This window comes from Camellia sinensis, chromosome 14 (genome assembly GCF_055761805.1).
Source record: "Camellia sinensis isolate YWXY chromosome 14, ASM5576180v1, whole genome shotgun sequence".
NCBI lineage: Eukaryota > Viridiplantae > Streptophyta > Magnoliopsida > Ericales > Theaceae > Camellia > Camellia sinensis.
The window spans coordinates 92,340,062-92,353,659 of record NC_138974.1 but is presented as its reverse complement, the minus strand read 5'-3'; the positions used below and the strand labels follow the sequence as shown (position 1 = coordinate 92,353,659).

The window sequence follows — 13,598 nt, the reverse complement described above, 5'->3', positions numbered from 1 at the left end:
ATTCCTTTAAACTTTTTTCTTTACTCAAACTCTAACCCATTTTGGGCCATTCGTACTATCTCAATTTTAGGCATATACATTCTACACCTATTCTTTGCCCTTTTAAACCTATCAATGAACTGCTCTACTCTCTCAGAAAACTTTTGCCTTAATTTAGACAAATCAACTAAGGTCACTTCAAGCTCAGTTCTACAGAACTGGGCATGAAACTAATTTTCCATATCTATCTAGGTATGAACTGGATTAGCAGCAAGGTTAATAAACCATTTAAAAGCAGTCCTCGACAAAGAGTGTGGAAATAACCTCATTTGAAAATGTCATTATTCCTTATTTGTCCACATTGTAAGGTAAACCTTCCTATGTGTTCAATTGTTGACTGACTCTCCTCACCATGAAACAAGGAAAACTCAGGCACTCTGTAATTTCTACGGAAAGATTCTTCATCTACCTGCTAAGGGTAGGGCTTCCTAAACCTAGGCCTTTTAGGCCTTCTCATTCCTAGGCCATAAAGGTCTTGAACAATTTGTATGATTTGGTCCATTTGAAAATTATCAATGTGATTAAAAGCATTTTGCCCCCCATAATCACAGTTATTCAAATTGTTTTCAAAAGGTTCTTGTCTATCAAAGTTTAAAGGAGATCCTGGTCCTTTTGACCTTGGACCATTATATATGGATCATAATACATTTCTAGTCTACGCACTTCAGGATATGCACAAACATTTTCAAAGTTGTTGACCTTTTGATTTACATTACCCATATTTGGAACATCTCCATACTTGACATTTTGGTTTTCAAAAATCTGACCATAATTTTAAAAAATGACATTATTTCTTGGCCTTGTATTTGGATAATTACTGAATTTTGTCTTAAACAAATTTCTGTTGTTCACACCTTTGTGACCATAAAGTGGATTAGAAAAAACATTAGGCCTAGACTACCCCCAGGCCAATTTTCTTGAGTTTTAAAATTTGGAATTTGAAATACCACTTGAATTATTTCCTCAACAGTTGGATCCCTATAAAAGGACATTGGTTCACCAACAGACTGTTGTGGCATACCAGTTGGTGGCACCTGGTGTGCACCTCCTGTATTTGAAGAAACCTTCTGTGCTTTTACCTCACTTTGATTTGAATATTCCATCAATGGAACTTTTAGCTCACTCCTTACTTCTCCTAGAAAGATTTGGTTCTCCTCCAGTGACTGGTTTGCCAACGTCTTCCTCAACTGAGCCACCAAAACTCCTATGGAAATTTTAGCAACTGTGTAATTGATTCAAATACCTCAAAGGAATGAGGATTTCTCTGGAGCAACTGACGGTCATAAGGTAAACAAGATAAACAAAATAAAGTAATTTCACATGTGAAACTACTAAAGTTCACAAAGTACAGTAATGAATTAGTCCTATTTCGAAAGAGAAACCACTCCGAAGTTATTGTTGATGCCTTATTCCCTCTTCATTCTCTAGCCTTATAGCCTTCCTTCTTTCTCTGAACCATGATCCCATGAGCCTTCAAGTCTGCAACTGTTGCTGCATAACTGTTGTAACTGCCCTTTACTTCCAAGGACTCAAACTCCATAAATTTTTCAATCTTACCTGTCGAATTACATGATGCCATGTATCCATCATCACTTTCAGCCTTCTCTCGACAGAGGGAACCCCCTATTTCATGCATGATTCCTCTTGCAAGTCACCTACTAAACCCATGACTTAAATAATTGCTCCATCATCTAGGCGACTTCGGACATAAAATCAGCCCTTTGTGTCACACCTGTCCCTTAACTAATACGAGACCTTCACTTGGACCCTGCCACATGTCATCACCTGATTAACCCACTTGTTGATAGGACTGGCCCTGAGCTAAGGCTAGTGAGACCTGTCCTAGGACCTCGAAAATTAGGCCCAAAAAAAGGCTCCCAAATTCATTATCTTGTATTATATTAAAAATTCAAAATGGCCCAATTCTGTTTAATTAATTTAGGCCATTTTAAAATGTCTCAAAGTTCTATGTGGCCCAATTGATAAAAAGCCCAGTTAAAAAATATTTAAAAGTGTTAGTTGTTAGCCCAATTAAAAAAATAAAATATATGTACATGTATTAGTCATTAGCCTAATTCTATGTGGCATCTTTTTTTCTTCTTCTCTCTTTTTATGGCCCAATTATGTGTTTTTTAGTATTTTTTAAAATATTTTACGCAATTTTTAGTAATTATTTAGTTGATACATCTAATTTAGATATACTTAAAAATTATAATATTTGTGCTTTTTTAAAAAATAAAAATAAAAAAATTTCCCAAATACAAAAAATATAAAAAAATACGAATTGCAAACTCAGATAACTATTTTTGAAAACTCTAAACCAAATAGGGTGATTTTTATTTTTATTTATTTATTTATTTTTTATGAATATCGAAAAGGCTCCCAAAAAATTATTTCATCTTAGGTCTCCAAAAACTCAGGGCCGGCCCTACCTGTTGACAAGGATTTTGACAGAAATGTATACAAATAGATTGTAATGGAGGATCCCCATTATAATTTACGTCATTTGAAAGTTTTTAAATAATCATAAGAATTCATTACTATTTTAAATTTATATTGAATCATCACACATTATTGAATAATGAAATGAAGATCCTCTATTATAATTTTGAATCGAAGAGCATCACAATCCATTTCGGACATTCCCAAATATATATATATATATATATAAATAAAAATAAAAATAAAAACCCACAAAATGTGGACTTTCTTACACCACAGTAGTGCACGTTCTATGCAAAACCATCGTGCTCTCCATTCAACTTGGAAGACACAAAAAGAACAATTTTTATTGCTTTCCTTTGCCCTATAAATAGGAGTGAAAGCTTTAATTTATTTCACACCAAACCAATATTCAACACAAATTAAGAACAAATTTTCAATTCTTTTTTTTTGGGAAAAATGTTGAAGGCAGGTTTAGTGGCATTAGCCCTTGGGCTCATCATCTTCATCAACTTCACAGGCCAGTGCCACGGTGATGGTGCATTGCAGTTCAGGTTCGGTTTCTACAATGGAAAATGTAATGGTGAAGACGTTGAGGCTATTGTACGCGGTGTCATTCATGAATCGTACATGAAGGATCCTACACTTGTTGCCGCTCTCGTTCGCATGCAGTTCCATGATTGCTTTGTCACTGTAAGCAAATCTTTTCAAAAAATCTATAGAAGAATTTTACAGAATTTTTGTAACTAAACCTTATTTCATGAGAAACATAGGAAAAATTATTCAATGTTCCATGTGGCAATGTTCCAAATGCAATGAATAATGAGATAAAGTGCACATAAGATCAGGGACGGAACTAGGATTTCATCACCGTAGGAGACCAAAAGACAAATAAAAAAATTTCACCATATATATATGCATGCATGTATGTACAATATGATATATAAATTATGTATATACAAAAAAAAAAATCAAATATCATAGAAGTAATTTCTAATAGGATGAAATTTTTTTGGTGCGAAATAAAAAGAAAAAACAAGATAGGAGAAAAATGAGATATGTATTTTTTATATTGGGGGCCATTTTATGTATAAAATGAGATATAATTTTAAAATGTTATGCCAAATCATATTTTTCACAGAAATTGGGAGGCCATGGCTCTGTATCCTCTTCTCCTAGTTCCATCCCTGCATAAGATTCAAGGGGGCATTGGTCACACACAATTTTGTGTTGAGTATGTGTATTTTTTCAATGTCCATAGTGATTTTTTTTTGAGAAATTACAGTTGAGTTGAGATTTTAAAAAATAATTATGAATAAGTGATAAATTTTATAAATATTAATAATTAAAATCGTAAATTTTATAATATAATAATTTATAAAATTACCATTGAATAGTAATTTTTTATTTTTATTTTTATTTTTTGTGTGTGTGGTTCCATAGAATTAATGTTGAGTTTGAGAATTATGACAACAATTAAGCAATTTTTCATTTGACAACATAAAACATCATAACTACAAGTTAATATATTGTAGATGTTCAATTTGAATTTTGTTACACTAACTTTTATTTATTATTTATTTATTTGGGTTGAAACAATGAAAAGGGATGTGATGCATCAATCCTACTAGATGGGAGCAACAGTGAGAAAACTGCATTTCCTAATCTAACTGTAAGGGGCTTTGACATTATTGATGCAGCAAAAGCTGCTGTTGAGGCAGTGTGTCCTGGAGTAGTTTCATGTGCTGATATCATTGTTGTGGCTGCCAGAGATGTAGTGTCTTTGGTGAGTAATGTGTCCCTTCTCTCTCTCTCTATCTCTCTCTCTACTATTAATCAACATATAATGATGTGATAACTTACAATGGTGGTATATATTGGGATGGGTACATGTAGGCTGGAGGAAATAGATATGCGGTGCAAACAGGGCGAAGAGACGGTCTTGTATCTCTAGCTCAAAATGTGGATCTCCCAGCTCCTTTTATATCCGTGTCTGATTCCATCAAGGCATTTGCCAATAAAGGACTTGGTGTCGTCGACATGGTTTATCTTCTTGGTAATTTACCTTCGCCGCCTTTATTTCTCATCTAGTAATGCTAAACAGTAAAATTTCACAGCAAAATGCTTGAAATATAGTGCTGTCAACATTGCTTTCTGAAGTGATTTATTTGATATATGCATGATAAATCAATGGTTTGTTAATGACTAAGTGACTATTTTATATAGGTGGTCACACTGTTGGAGTTGCACATTGTTCACTCTTCCAAGATCGTCTCTATAATTTTCAAAACAGTGGAAAGCCTGACCCGACCATGAATCTCGTGCTGTTAGAGATGTTGAAATCTCGGTGTCCTCAAAAAGCAACAGTTGATAACACTGCTGATCTTGATGAGAACCCTGTGAGTGCCTATGTTATGGATAATTCTTATTACACTGCTGGAAATCGCACTTTTAGCGGCGTTTAAAAAACGCCGCCATATGTATCAAAAACGCCCCTAATTCCTTTTGTGGCGTTTAGTACCAAACGTCGAAGCTGCGGCCGTCGCTGTAACTTTGCGACGTTTTAAAAACGTCGTGATATTAGTATAGGCGGCGTTTTTTAAAACGCCGCCAAATGTCCCACCACACACACGCTGACGTCACCAACAATATTTAGCGACGTTTGTGAAACGCCGTCGTATCTGTTTTAAAAATATTACCGTTACTGTTGAGGGATTAGGAGGCGTTTGTAGAAACGCCGTCATATCTTCCTTTTTTTTTTTTTTTTGGGAATATTATGCTAATTTTATTTGATTAAATTAAAAAGAATACCTGTAAAAAATATTGAATTTAGTTTCTCATTCAATTAATAAAAAAATACCTATAATAAAACTAACATACAAAATATTAACTCCCATTCAAATATCTGTAATAAAACTAACATTTAAAATAATAACTCCCATTCAAATAACAAATTGCCATTAGAGGATAAAACTCAGGGGTGACACCTCAGCTATCAGAAACACAAAGGCACCACTCATTCAGCACTCACTTGAATGGATGGCTTGTTCAAATGTCCAAGGTTGGACGTTGTTTGCCTTGGCTCTTGGCCAAGCATCATGGTTTGTGGGTTAATTAAGCGGAAGGCATCAATGACCACCTTCCCCTTAACACTTTGTATGGGATCCACCACAACTGCCACAGCACGTTGATTCAAAGCTTCAAAACTCTGCATGATATCACAAAATGTCAATAATTAAGGTGGTCTTGACTCTTGACAGAAATAAATGATAACAAAATTACCCCAATTCAAAACACACACACACAGGTAGACAAAGCGAGAGAGGGGGCATGAAAAATTTCTGAGAATTCTTGTCTAATTGAAGCATCAAAACTTCATAAGCATAGAATTTGCATGAATTAATTCATAGAAATTATAAGTTCCCCTTCTAACAAACATCATTCTCCAAGTTGAATTAGTTCCACAAGTAAAACATCAGGAAATCCAAATTCATTAACATCAATGTAATCATAGCCTAAGCAAAGTACATTTGAATCTTGCACCAACCACAATCCCTCTTGTCCAAAATCGCCAATCAAATTGCACAAGAGAAACAAGTGATTAACTGTCAGTTTCAATTTTAGTTTCAAGGGTACTAGGATTGTTGCCTTGCCTATTACATGATTTTCTTGCACACATAGCAGGCCTGTCTAAAAAATATGTTGCTGTTGATAAAAATCAAATGGCAAAAATGATTAATCTCTGATGAATTGCAACTTAAAAAAAGAATGACAACTAATTCAATTGATGAAGAAAGATACAAGCAGCATATTTTCCACCCTATTAAGAATGTATAATATCATGTTACATGATTATATAAAGAGATTACCATGAAGAACCACACTGCATGAAGTAGTCGCTAAGATTGATTAATAATGGACAAAAAAAATCTTAAAACTTTATTTACTCCATAAGGGGAAAAATTATCCTTTAAACCCTAGGACTTGCGATTACGGCTTTGTTGCTAGGTTGTAAACAAAAAACTTTTTGAAGGGTCTTTATTCTTTTAAGAGTTTTCCCAACTTTGTTATCCTGATTTAGAGCCACAATACATTGAAAACAAAGATAATAAATAAATCAATGTAAAGGCATGGGAATTTACACCTTTCCAGAGAGGAGGGTGCTCAGAAACCATTATTTGGCCATGAGGTAGTTGAATTCCCATTGTTGTAACGGAGTTCTCAGCCTGTAAGAGGAAAAGATAAATCTGCTACATAAACTCACGTAAGACCTTCCAAAATTCGAACATAGCATGTATACAGAATGATCACTGGTTTGACTAATCCAATTATAGAGCAAAACCGGACAGACTAAAATCTTAATATACGGCTTTTAAAATTACCCTTCTGTTCTCATGCATATTGCTCAAGTCACTCTGCAAATGTAAACCACTGCTCAAGTCATTGCTTCCCATTTGGCCATTAGCAAAATAAGGGGTAGAAATACCCAAGTTGAGGTCTAGACTATGGCTGCTTCCTGCATAGAAAAGATTAGAGATGTCATCATCTCATGATTCATAAAGAAGGATAGCTAAATATATGCAACCGTAAATGAAGGGAAGTTTCAAGAATCATAAAACAACACAAAAAATTAAACAAGTGATACCTCGATTCTCAATCTCAGAGCTTAACTCCTCTTCATATGTGCTTGCCTCAAAGTTGGTCACTGCTTCCCTTCCATTGCATTTTATTGCAGCCTTGTCATAAGCCCTGATTAACATAAAGTTAAATTGGATCGGATGGAGAATAGATAATATAATATAACAATACGAAGTTTCTAACCAGATTGATATGCAAGTCCAATCAAATTCAGAGATCAAAGTTCCTTACCCAGTTACACTTGTTTCCCACAATCCCTGTTCAAATCAAAATAAAACACTCAACATCATACAGAAATGAGAGCCCATCACTTCAAAATGAACAACCACCATGATCAATATCTTCAAATTATACAAGTACAATGCAAGAAACCAAACACCAAATAAAGTCTACAGCTTGATAAGAGCAGAACTCACCAAAGGTCTTATAACATGTAGCTAGAGTATTTAAAGCAGCCTTCCGAATTTCACCATCTCGTTCTGCTGTTAGGCTTGCAACAAGCTGCAAGGATTTCAACTGTCCCACAATCTGTAGGCAAATTATAGAAGACTCAGTACCTTTCAAAGAAGAAAAAAGATCAAATAGCATTCCATATTAGTTTAGAACAGAACACAAAAACGCATCCAGCGAATTCTTTGCAATATGCACTATACATAAAAACAAGCACATCTTCATGACCCCATTCTCGCAATTACCAATAAACCTTTATTAAATCAGACTTCACAAAGTGGAGAGAAGCATTCCTAGATTGGGGTTACTATTAATATAAACTTCAATTAAAAATATTCAGAACCATTTCATTAACACTACTAAGAAAACACTTACTTCAGTTCCCCGTCGGAGGAGTTCCCGTGCTAGTGGAAGCATTCCCAGGATCACATCAACACCTGAGTTGTCCACAAAGAGTAGTGCTCTTTTATGTGGTGGAGGTTTCTTGTCTCCAGACCCTAACATTCTCTCCTTAAAAAGATCAAAATCATCCACCTAAAATACACAAACAAAAACCTTCTAATGATTATCCAACAATTACTTTGAAGGAAAGATATTCTATTTTTCCAATAATTTTTCCCAAAAGAATTTTATTTTCAGTTCACCTACTCGCCATGGTCTTTGCATCTTTTTGCGACTCATTCTATATATTTCAATAATTGTTCCTTTATGATAGAGATCAACACAGGCACGGGATCCCCAATCAAAAATGTTTGCAGCAAGAACACCTTCAATTAGGGTAAGCAGTCTTGTTTCCTGCAATGAAGGAATGCTTCAGACAATCAGTAGAATAATGGTAAGGGGTGAAAAACAATGCAACATATTTCCATTTATTTCAGTGATGGGTCCACTCCAATCTCAACAAAACTTTTGCAAGATTCAAATCTTCACACTTAACAGTTCCAGTAGTTACACAGAGATGCGTAGTGATATAAGAATTTGATTAGATTAAAGAAAGATCACAGTATGCATTAGTTTCCATAATAATGCAGCTTTCGCTTTTCTTCTTCCAATTCAGGGGGGAGGTGAGGAGGGGGAAGGAAAGAACAAGTTTAAAATTTACACATACCTCATTCATGCTATCAATCTCCATTAGCAGGTCAGGCAGAACAGCAAGTGATGCCTCATTTTCCCTATCACATGCCAAGAAGAGGAAAATACAGGTTAAATTACCAACGAAAATATAAGAGGCACGTCATTTTGTGGCCAGAAACAAATTGTATGTGGTTAAGAATGACATCACAAACAGGAAGAAACCATATTCAAATAAAAATTAACTCTCCAAATATGGATGGATACCTTTGTTTTATGCTCCTATAGGCATCAGCAAAATAGAACTCCCTCAAGCAGTCTTCCCTTAGTTCCAAAAGGTTGGCCAGCCCCAACTTTCCATATGCAGCAGGATCCTCCATCAACCTATTTCACAAAATAGGAGCTTGAAATTGAAAATTTTAATAACTGGAACTCATTTGTGGAGTAGTTCAAAAACTACTTTTCCAGAAAGAATGTCACACGGTAACAACTGCCAAAAGCTTTTCAAGTTTCTTATACTTTCATGGCTTTTGTTCTACAACTATGATCTATGACATCCTTTTAAATGATCAAATAATGCAATTGTCTATCAGTTTGTAGATACCTTGCCAAGTGAGCAGAAAATGCACGAGCAAAAGAATAATATTGCCCAAATAATTATATAGATGTACTACATGGACAAGGCTAAATATACTAGTATTCTCTTCATGAATCCACAGGGATAGACAGACACATTGATAGACATAAACACACACATAGAAATGCATTCAAGAACATGAATATTGCCCAAAGTACAGAAGAAAAAATTACCGATTTAAGCTTGAAATGCGAGTAATCGAGGGGTCAGAGTTCAGATCTGGAGCTTCGATGGAGCTTCGAATATCTGAATCTTCGATGGAAATCACTGAATCTTCAACGCAGCTTCGAAATCGGTTCGATCTGGAGCTTCGATGGAGCTTCGAATATCTGAATCTTCACTGGAAATCACTGAATCTTCAACGGAGCTTCGAAATCGGGTCGATCTGAGCTTCGATGGAGCTTCGAATATCTGAATCTTCACTGGAAATCACTGAATCTTCAACGGAGCTTCAAAATCGGTTCGATCTAGAGCTTCGATGGAGCATCGAAATTGCTTCGATGGAGAAACAAGTGTATACCGCAACAGACGAGACAGACGAAATCGGTTCGATCTGGAGAAATTGCTTCCATCGAAATTGCTTTAATGAGAGGGTTGAGAGAAAGAGAGAGAGAGAGAGGGCTCAGATTCAAAATGATGTATGCGTATAGGTTGAGAAAGGACCAGATACAAAATAAGGAATGAAAAGGCGCGTGTGGTATACCGCATTCGGAGGCGTTTTTCAACGCCTCTTATTATAAAACGGTGCCGTTTTGGTTAAAAGAATATGCGGCGTTTATAAAACGCCGTTAAATGTTAATAACAGTGACGTTTAAAAAAACGTCGTTAAAAAAACGCCACCATAACCCGTTTTCCCTGTAGTGTTACCAGCAAATACTACTAGGAAGAGGTATTCTTCAAATTGATCAAGAGTTGGCGTTGGATCCACGAACCACTGACACAGTGAAATATGCAGCAGTTGTGGGATATGATTTCCAAATCAAATTTGCTCAAGCCATGGTGAAGTTGGGTGCAGTCCAAGTTCTTAATGGCACACAAGGGGAGATAAGGACTTCGTGCCGAGTTGTCAATAACTCACAAAAATAAAATGCTTCTTATAAAGAAGTTAAACTATATTTCTTGATTTCCATTTATTTATTTTCTCATTCTTAGTTAATGACACGAAAATATCTCTAGAGAAATAGAATAAAATTACGCACATATTACCCTTTTCAAACCCCACTACATATCAAAATTCCTTTCATTCAAACTACTTGGGGTCTAAGTCAGAACAGTGTGTTCTTCCACTGTTTCTGTTCTCTCTCTCTCTCTCTCTCTCTCTCTCTCCTTATGTTTTTCTTTAAATTTGAGTTCCATAATTTTGCATTAAGGAGTTCATGTTGATCAGATTTGAATTGTAAGGAATGATTAATAAAATTATGTTTCTGTCCAAGTCAATGAATTGTAAGGAGTGATTACAATTTGGTATTGCTTTTCATTAAGATGGCATGTAGATCTATCATGTGCTGTGATATTGAAAAACAAATTCGAAGTCTTATGATTTTCTATATTTTGTCCACAGGCCCACTTGTTCCCATTTTGTGATTTAAATGATTTTACAGTTCCGATTCGTAGCTCAAAATTCGGAGGCTCAAGTCGTTTGGTGTCTCCTTTTTTTTTTTTTTTTCCCACCATTTCTGAAGCTGAAGAAGAAGAAAAAGAAGAGAAGAAGAAGAAGAAAAATGCAGACAGATTCACAAGCTGGGTTTCATCAACATCATCACCATCATCATCATCAACAACAATTTTATTTATTTATTTATTTTTATTTTTTTCACATCCAAAATCTGGAATACAAAATTGGTTCCTTTTCTTTGGGTATTTTCTCACATCTAGATTTTCTCACATCCAAAATTGGTTCAACAAAAGTACCCAGAAAATAATCGACACCATCCAGATTTTCTGTGAGAAAATACCCAGAAAAGATGATGAAGAGGAACCAATTTTTCTCACACCAGATTTTCTTTCCCATTTGAGAGCAGCACAGAAAATCTGGAATACCCATTTGGGTATTTCTTCATTTTTCTTCATCAAACCCGAGTTCATCTTCATCATCAAAAACACAGAGATCTTCATCAATATCAACATCTTCATTAACAACAACGCAGAGATCATCTCCAGATCAAAAAAAAAAAAAAACAGATCGGCGCATCGCCGATCAAAAAAAAAAAAAGATCAAAAAACAGATAAAAAAAAAACAGAGATCTTCATCATCTTCTTCTTCAGATCATCATCTTCAGATCAACATCATCATCTTGGTTCCTCTTCTTTTCTTCTCCTCCTCTCTTCCTCTTCTTTCTCTCTTCCTCTTTTCTCCTTCTCTCTCTCTTTTCTGTCTTCTCTCTCTGTGTATTCTGATTCAAAACGCAAGAAAAAAAAAATCAAAATCCAAAACGACGTCATTTCGGATTTCGAGCCAAATTCAGGCCACTGAATTCGAGCTACAGATCATTTTTCATGATTTTATTGGGTTTTTCCGTGGGTAGATCAACAATGACAATATCAAATTGATATAATAATTATATGATTTTATTATATTTGCTTTTAAAAAATGAATAATAAATATAACTTTTTTTTTTTTTTTGGGTTCCAAGTATGCTATATTTTTTAAGATAAAAATAATAATAATAATCTATTAGCAGAACAATATAATTTTTATTTTTATGTTTCATTTTTTTATTTTATAAATAATTTACACAGTAAGAACAAGAATGACACGTTTAACTTACCAGTAATAATGAGTTTTACGGACCAACTACATTGTCCAATTCATAGGTCAAATCTTAATTTTAAAGTTTTAGACTGATGGTGGGAGTGGGGTGCAAATCACTGTTGTGGTTCTAGCTACTACAGTTCGGACTCCTGTCACGGTTCTGAATCTAATCTCACAATGTACAATGTAAGACTGATAAATCACCAAAGAGTCCAAATCCCGCAAATCGTTTTGGAAAATAGATTTTTATCAAAAAGCGTCAAATATGGACTGATTTGCCAGATTTCAGAGTCGCCACCTAAATATTTCGTTTTTGGGAAATTTAGGAAACCCTGAACTCATGCCTAAGGGCACGTGTCCGTCATCACCAAAGTTTTCTCGGCTCGGGAACTTGGGTACGAGCGGGAAAGGTCCTGAAATGAGCACCCCTGCTCGCTCGATCAAAGGATTAGCCTCTACTAACATGATATGTTGTTTTGAAAACACATGTGTTCTTATTCTGATTTATTAGTTAACTTACTATGTGATGCGCACGGCATACAAGTATAGACTGAATCACTCAAATTGGAACAAAATATCTCATGTTTGTTTTTCGAAAATGGTTTGAAGTTGCTACTCGCAAGTAGGCTAAGACGTGGATATGCCACCCTCAAGTGGGCTTAGAAAAACATGATTTTACCACTTCAAGTGGGCTTAAAACACGTATTCCGATGAATTGTTCCAACTCGAGCAATGAAGCCTTCATCCACAGGCATTCATACAGTTATAACAGTTAAGCAAATAGCCTCATGGTAAGCATGCTATCATGGCAGTCACTTACACACATGCAAGGATGTTAAATTATAAACACTTATAGTGTACTCCAAGCCAAAACAGAAGCTAATTAGAAATCATGCATGATCCTAGCTATGTCAACAATGCCTAATGCAACACATGCAAAATGCAACTAAGTAGGCTCGGCTATTTAGAATGGCATATGAATGCGACATCGATAACATGCTTTGAAACACGTATTCAAGAAAGTGTATTAAAGTACAATGCAATTTGTATGATGCACCGAACCCGGTGCATGCAAGACAAAATGAATGATGCATGCACGCAAACATAAGGATGCTAATTGAAAATGCCCTAAACTAACCACCAAAAGCGGATAAGTAAAAGGGAGAAAGAAATAGGGTTGGAAGACATGCATCACACACACGCACGCTTATTACAACATTGTGTCCTCTCGACGGAGGGTCCGAATAATAAGCTAACTAGCTAATCTAAGCTAATTAAACTAATTATTACAAGTAAACTAATTAACTAACTCTACCTAATTAAGTATTACAATCCAAATTGAAACAAATAGCTATGCTAAGCTAATTAGAAAGTTACAAAACGAATCAAATGACTAGTTTACACGAACTAATCATAAGTAATGAAATAGCCACGGGCAAGGAAGAGATGCATGCTCAGTTGGCTTCGCTCGGAAATCCACTACCGTGCCACATGCTGCCTTTGTTTGCACACTTTTTGTAGCTCTGAAAACTCTGACCCACCTTAGGAATATGCTGAGGGATGGTCGGC

General features: G+C 35.3%; 2 protein-coding genes across 2 annotated transcripts; one reads left to right on the top strand and one right to left on the bottom strand.

Moving 5' to 3' along the window:
- The first annotated feature begins 2,903 nt into the window (after positions 1-2,903).
- On the top strand, positions 2,904-4,946 carry LOC114309748 (peroxidase 60-like). The gene is made up of 4 exons (XM_082905129.1): positions 2,904-3,174; positions 4,088-4,267; positions 4,378-4,537; positions 4,708-4,946. Exons 1-4 carry the CDS (start codon positions 2,941-2,943, stop codon positions 4,944-4,946), a joined length of 813 nt encoding a protein of 270 aa, XP_082761255.1. The 5' UTR covers positions 2,904-2,940.
- Positions 4,947-5,489: 543 nt separating this feature from the next.
- LOC145807185 (pantothenate kinase 2-like) lies at positions 5,490-11,431 on the bottom strand. Its single transcript, XM_082905128.1, has 9 exons — positions 11,189-11,431; positions 10,099-10,211; positions 9,451-9,606; positions 8,908-9,024; positions 8,678-8,741; positions 8,218-8,364; positions 7,945-8,103; positions 7,536-7,647; positions 5,490-5,689 (listed from the first exon to the last, which is right to left on the bottom strand). The coding sequence occupies exons 1-9, from the start codon at positions 11,429-11,431 to the stop codon at positions 5,682-5,684; spliced, it is 1,119 nt and encodes a 372-aa protein (XP_082761254.1). The 3' UTR covers positions 5,490-5,681.
- Positions 11,432-13,598: the final 2,167 nt, after the last annotated feature.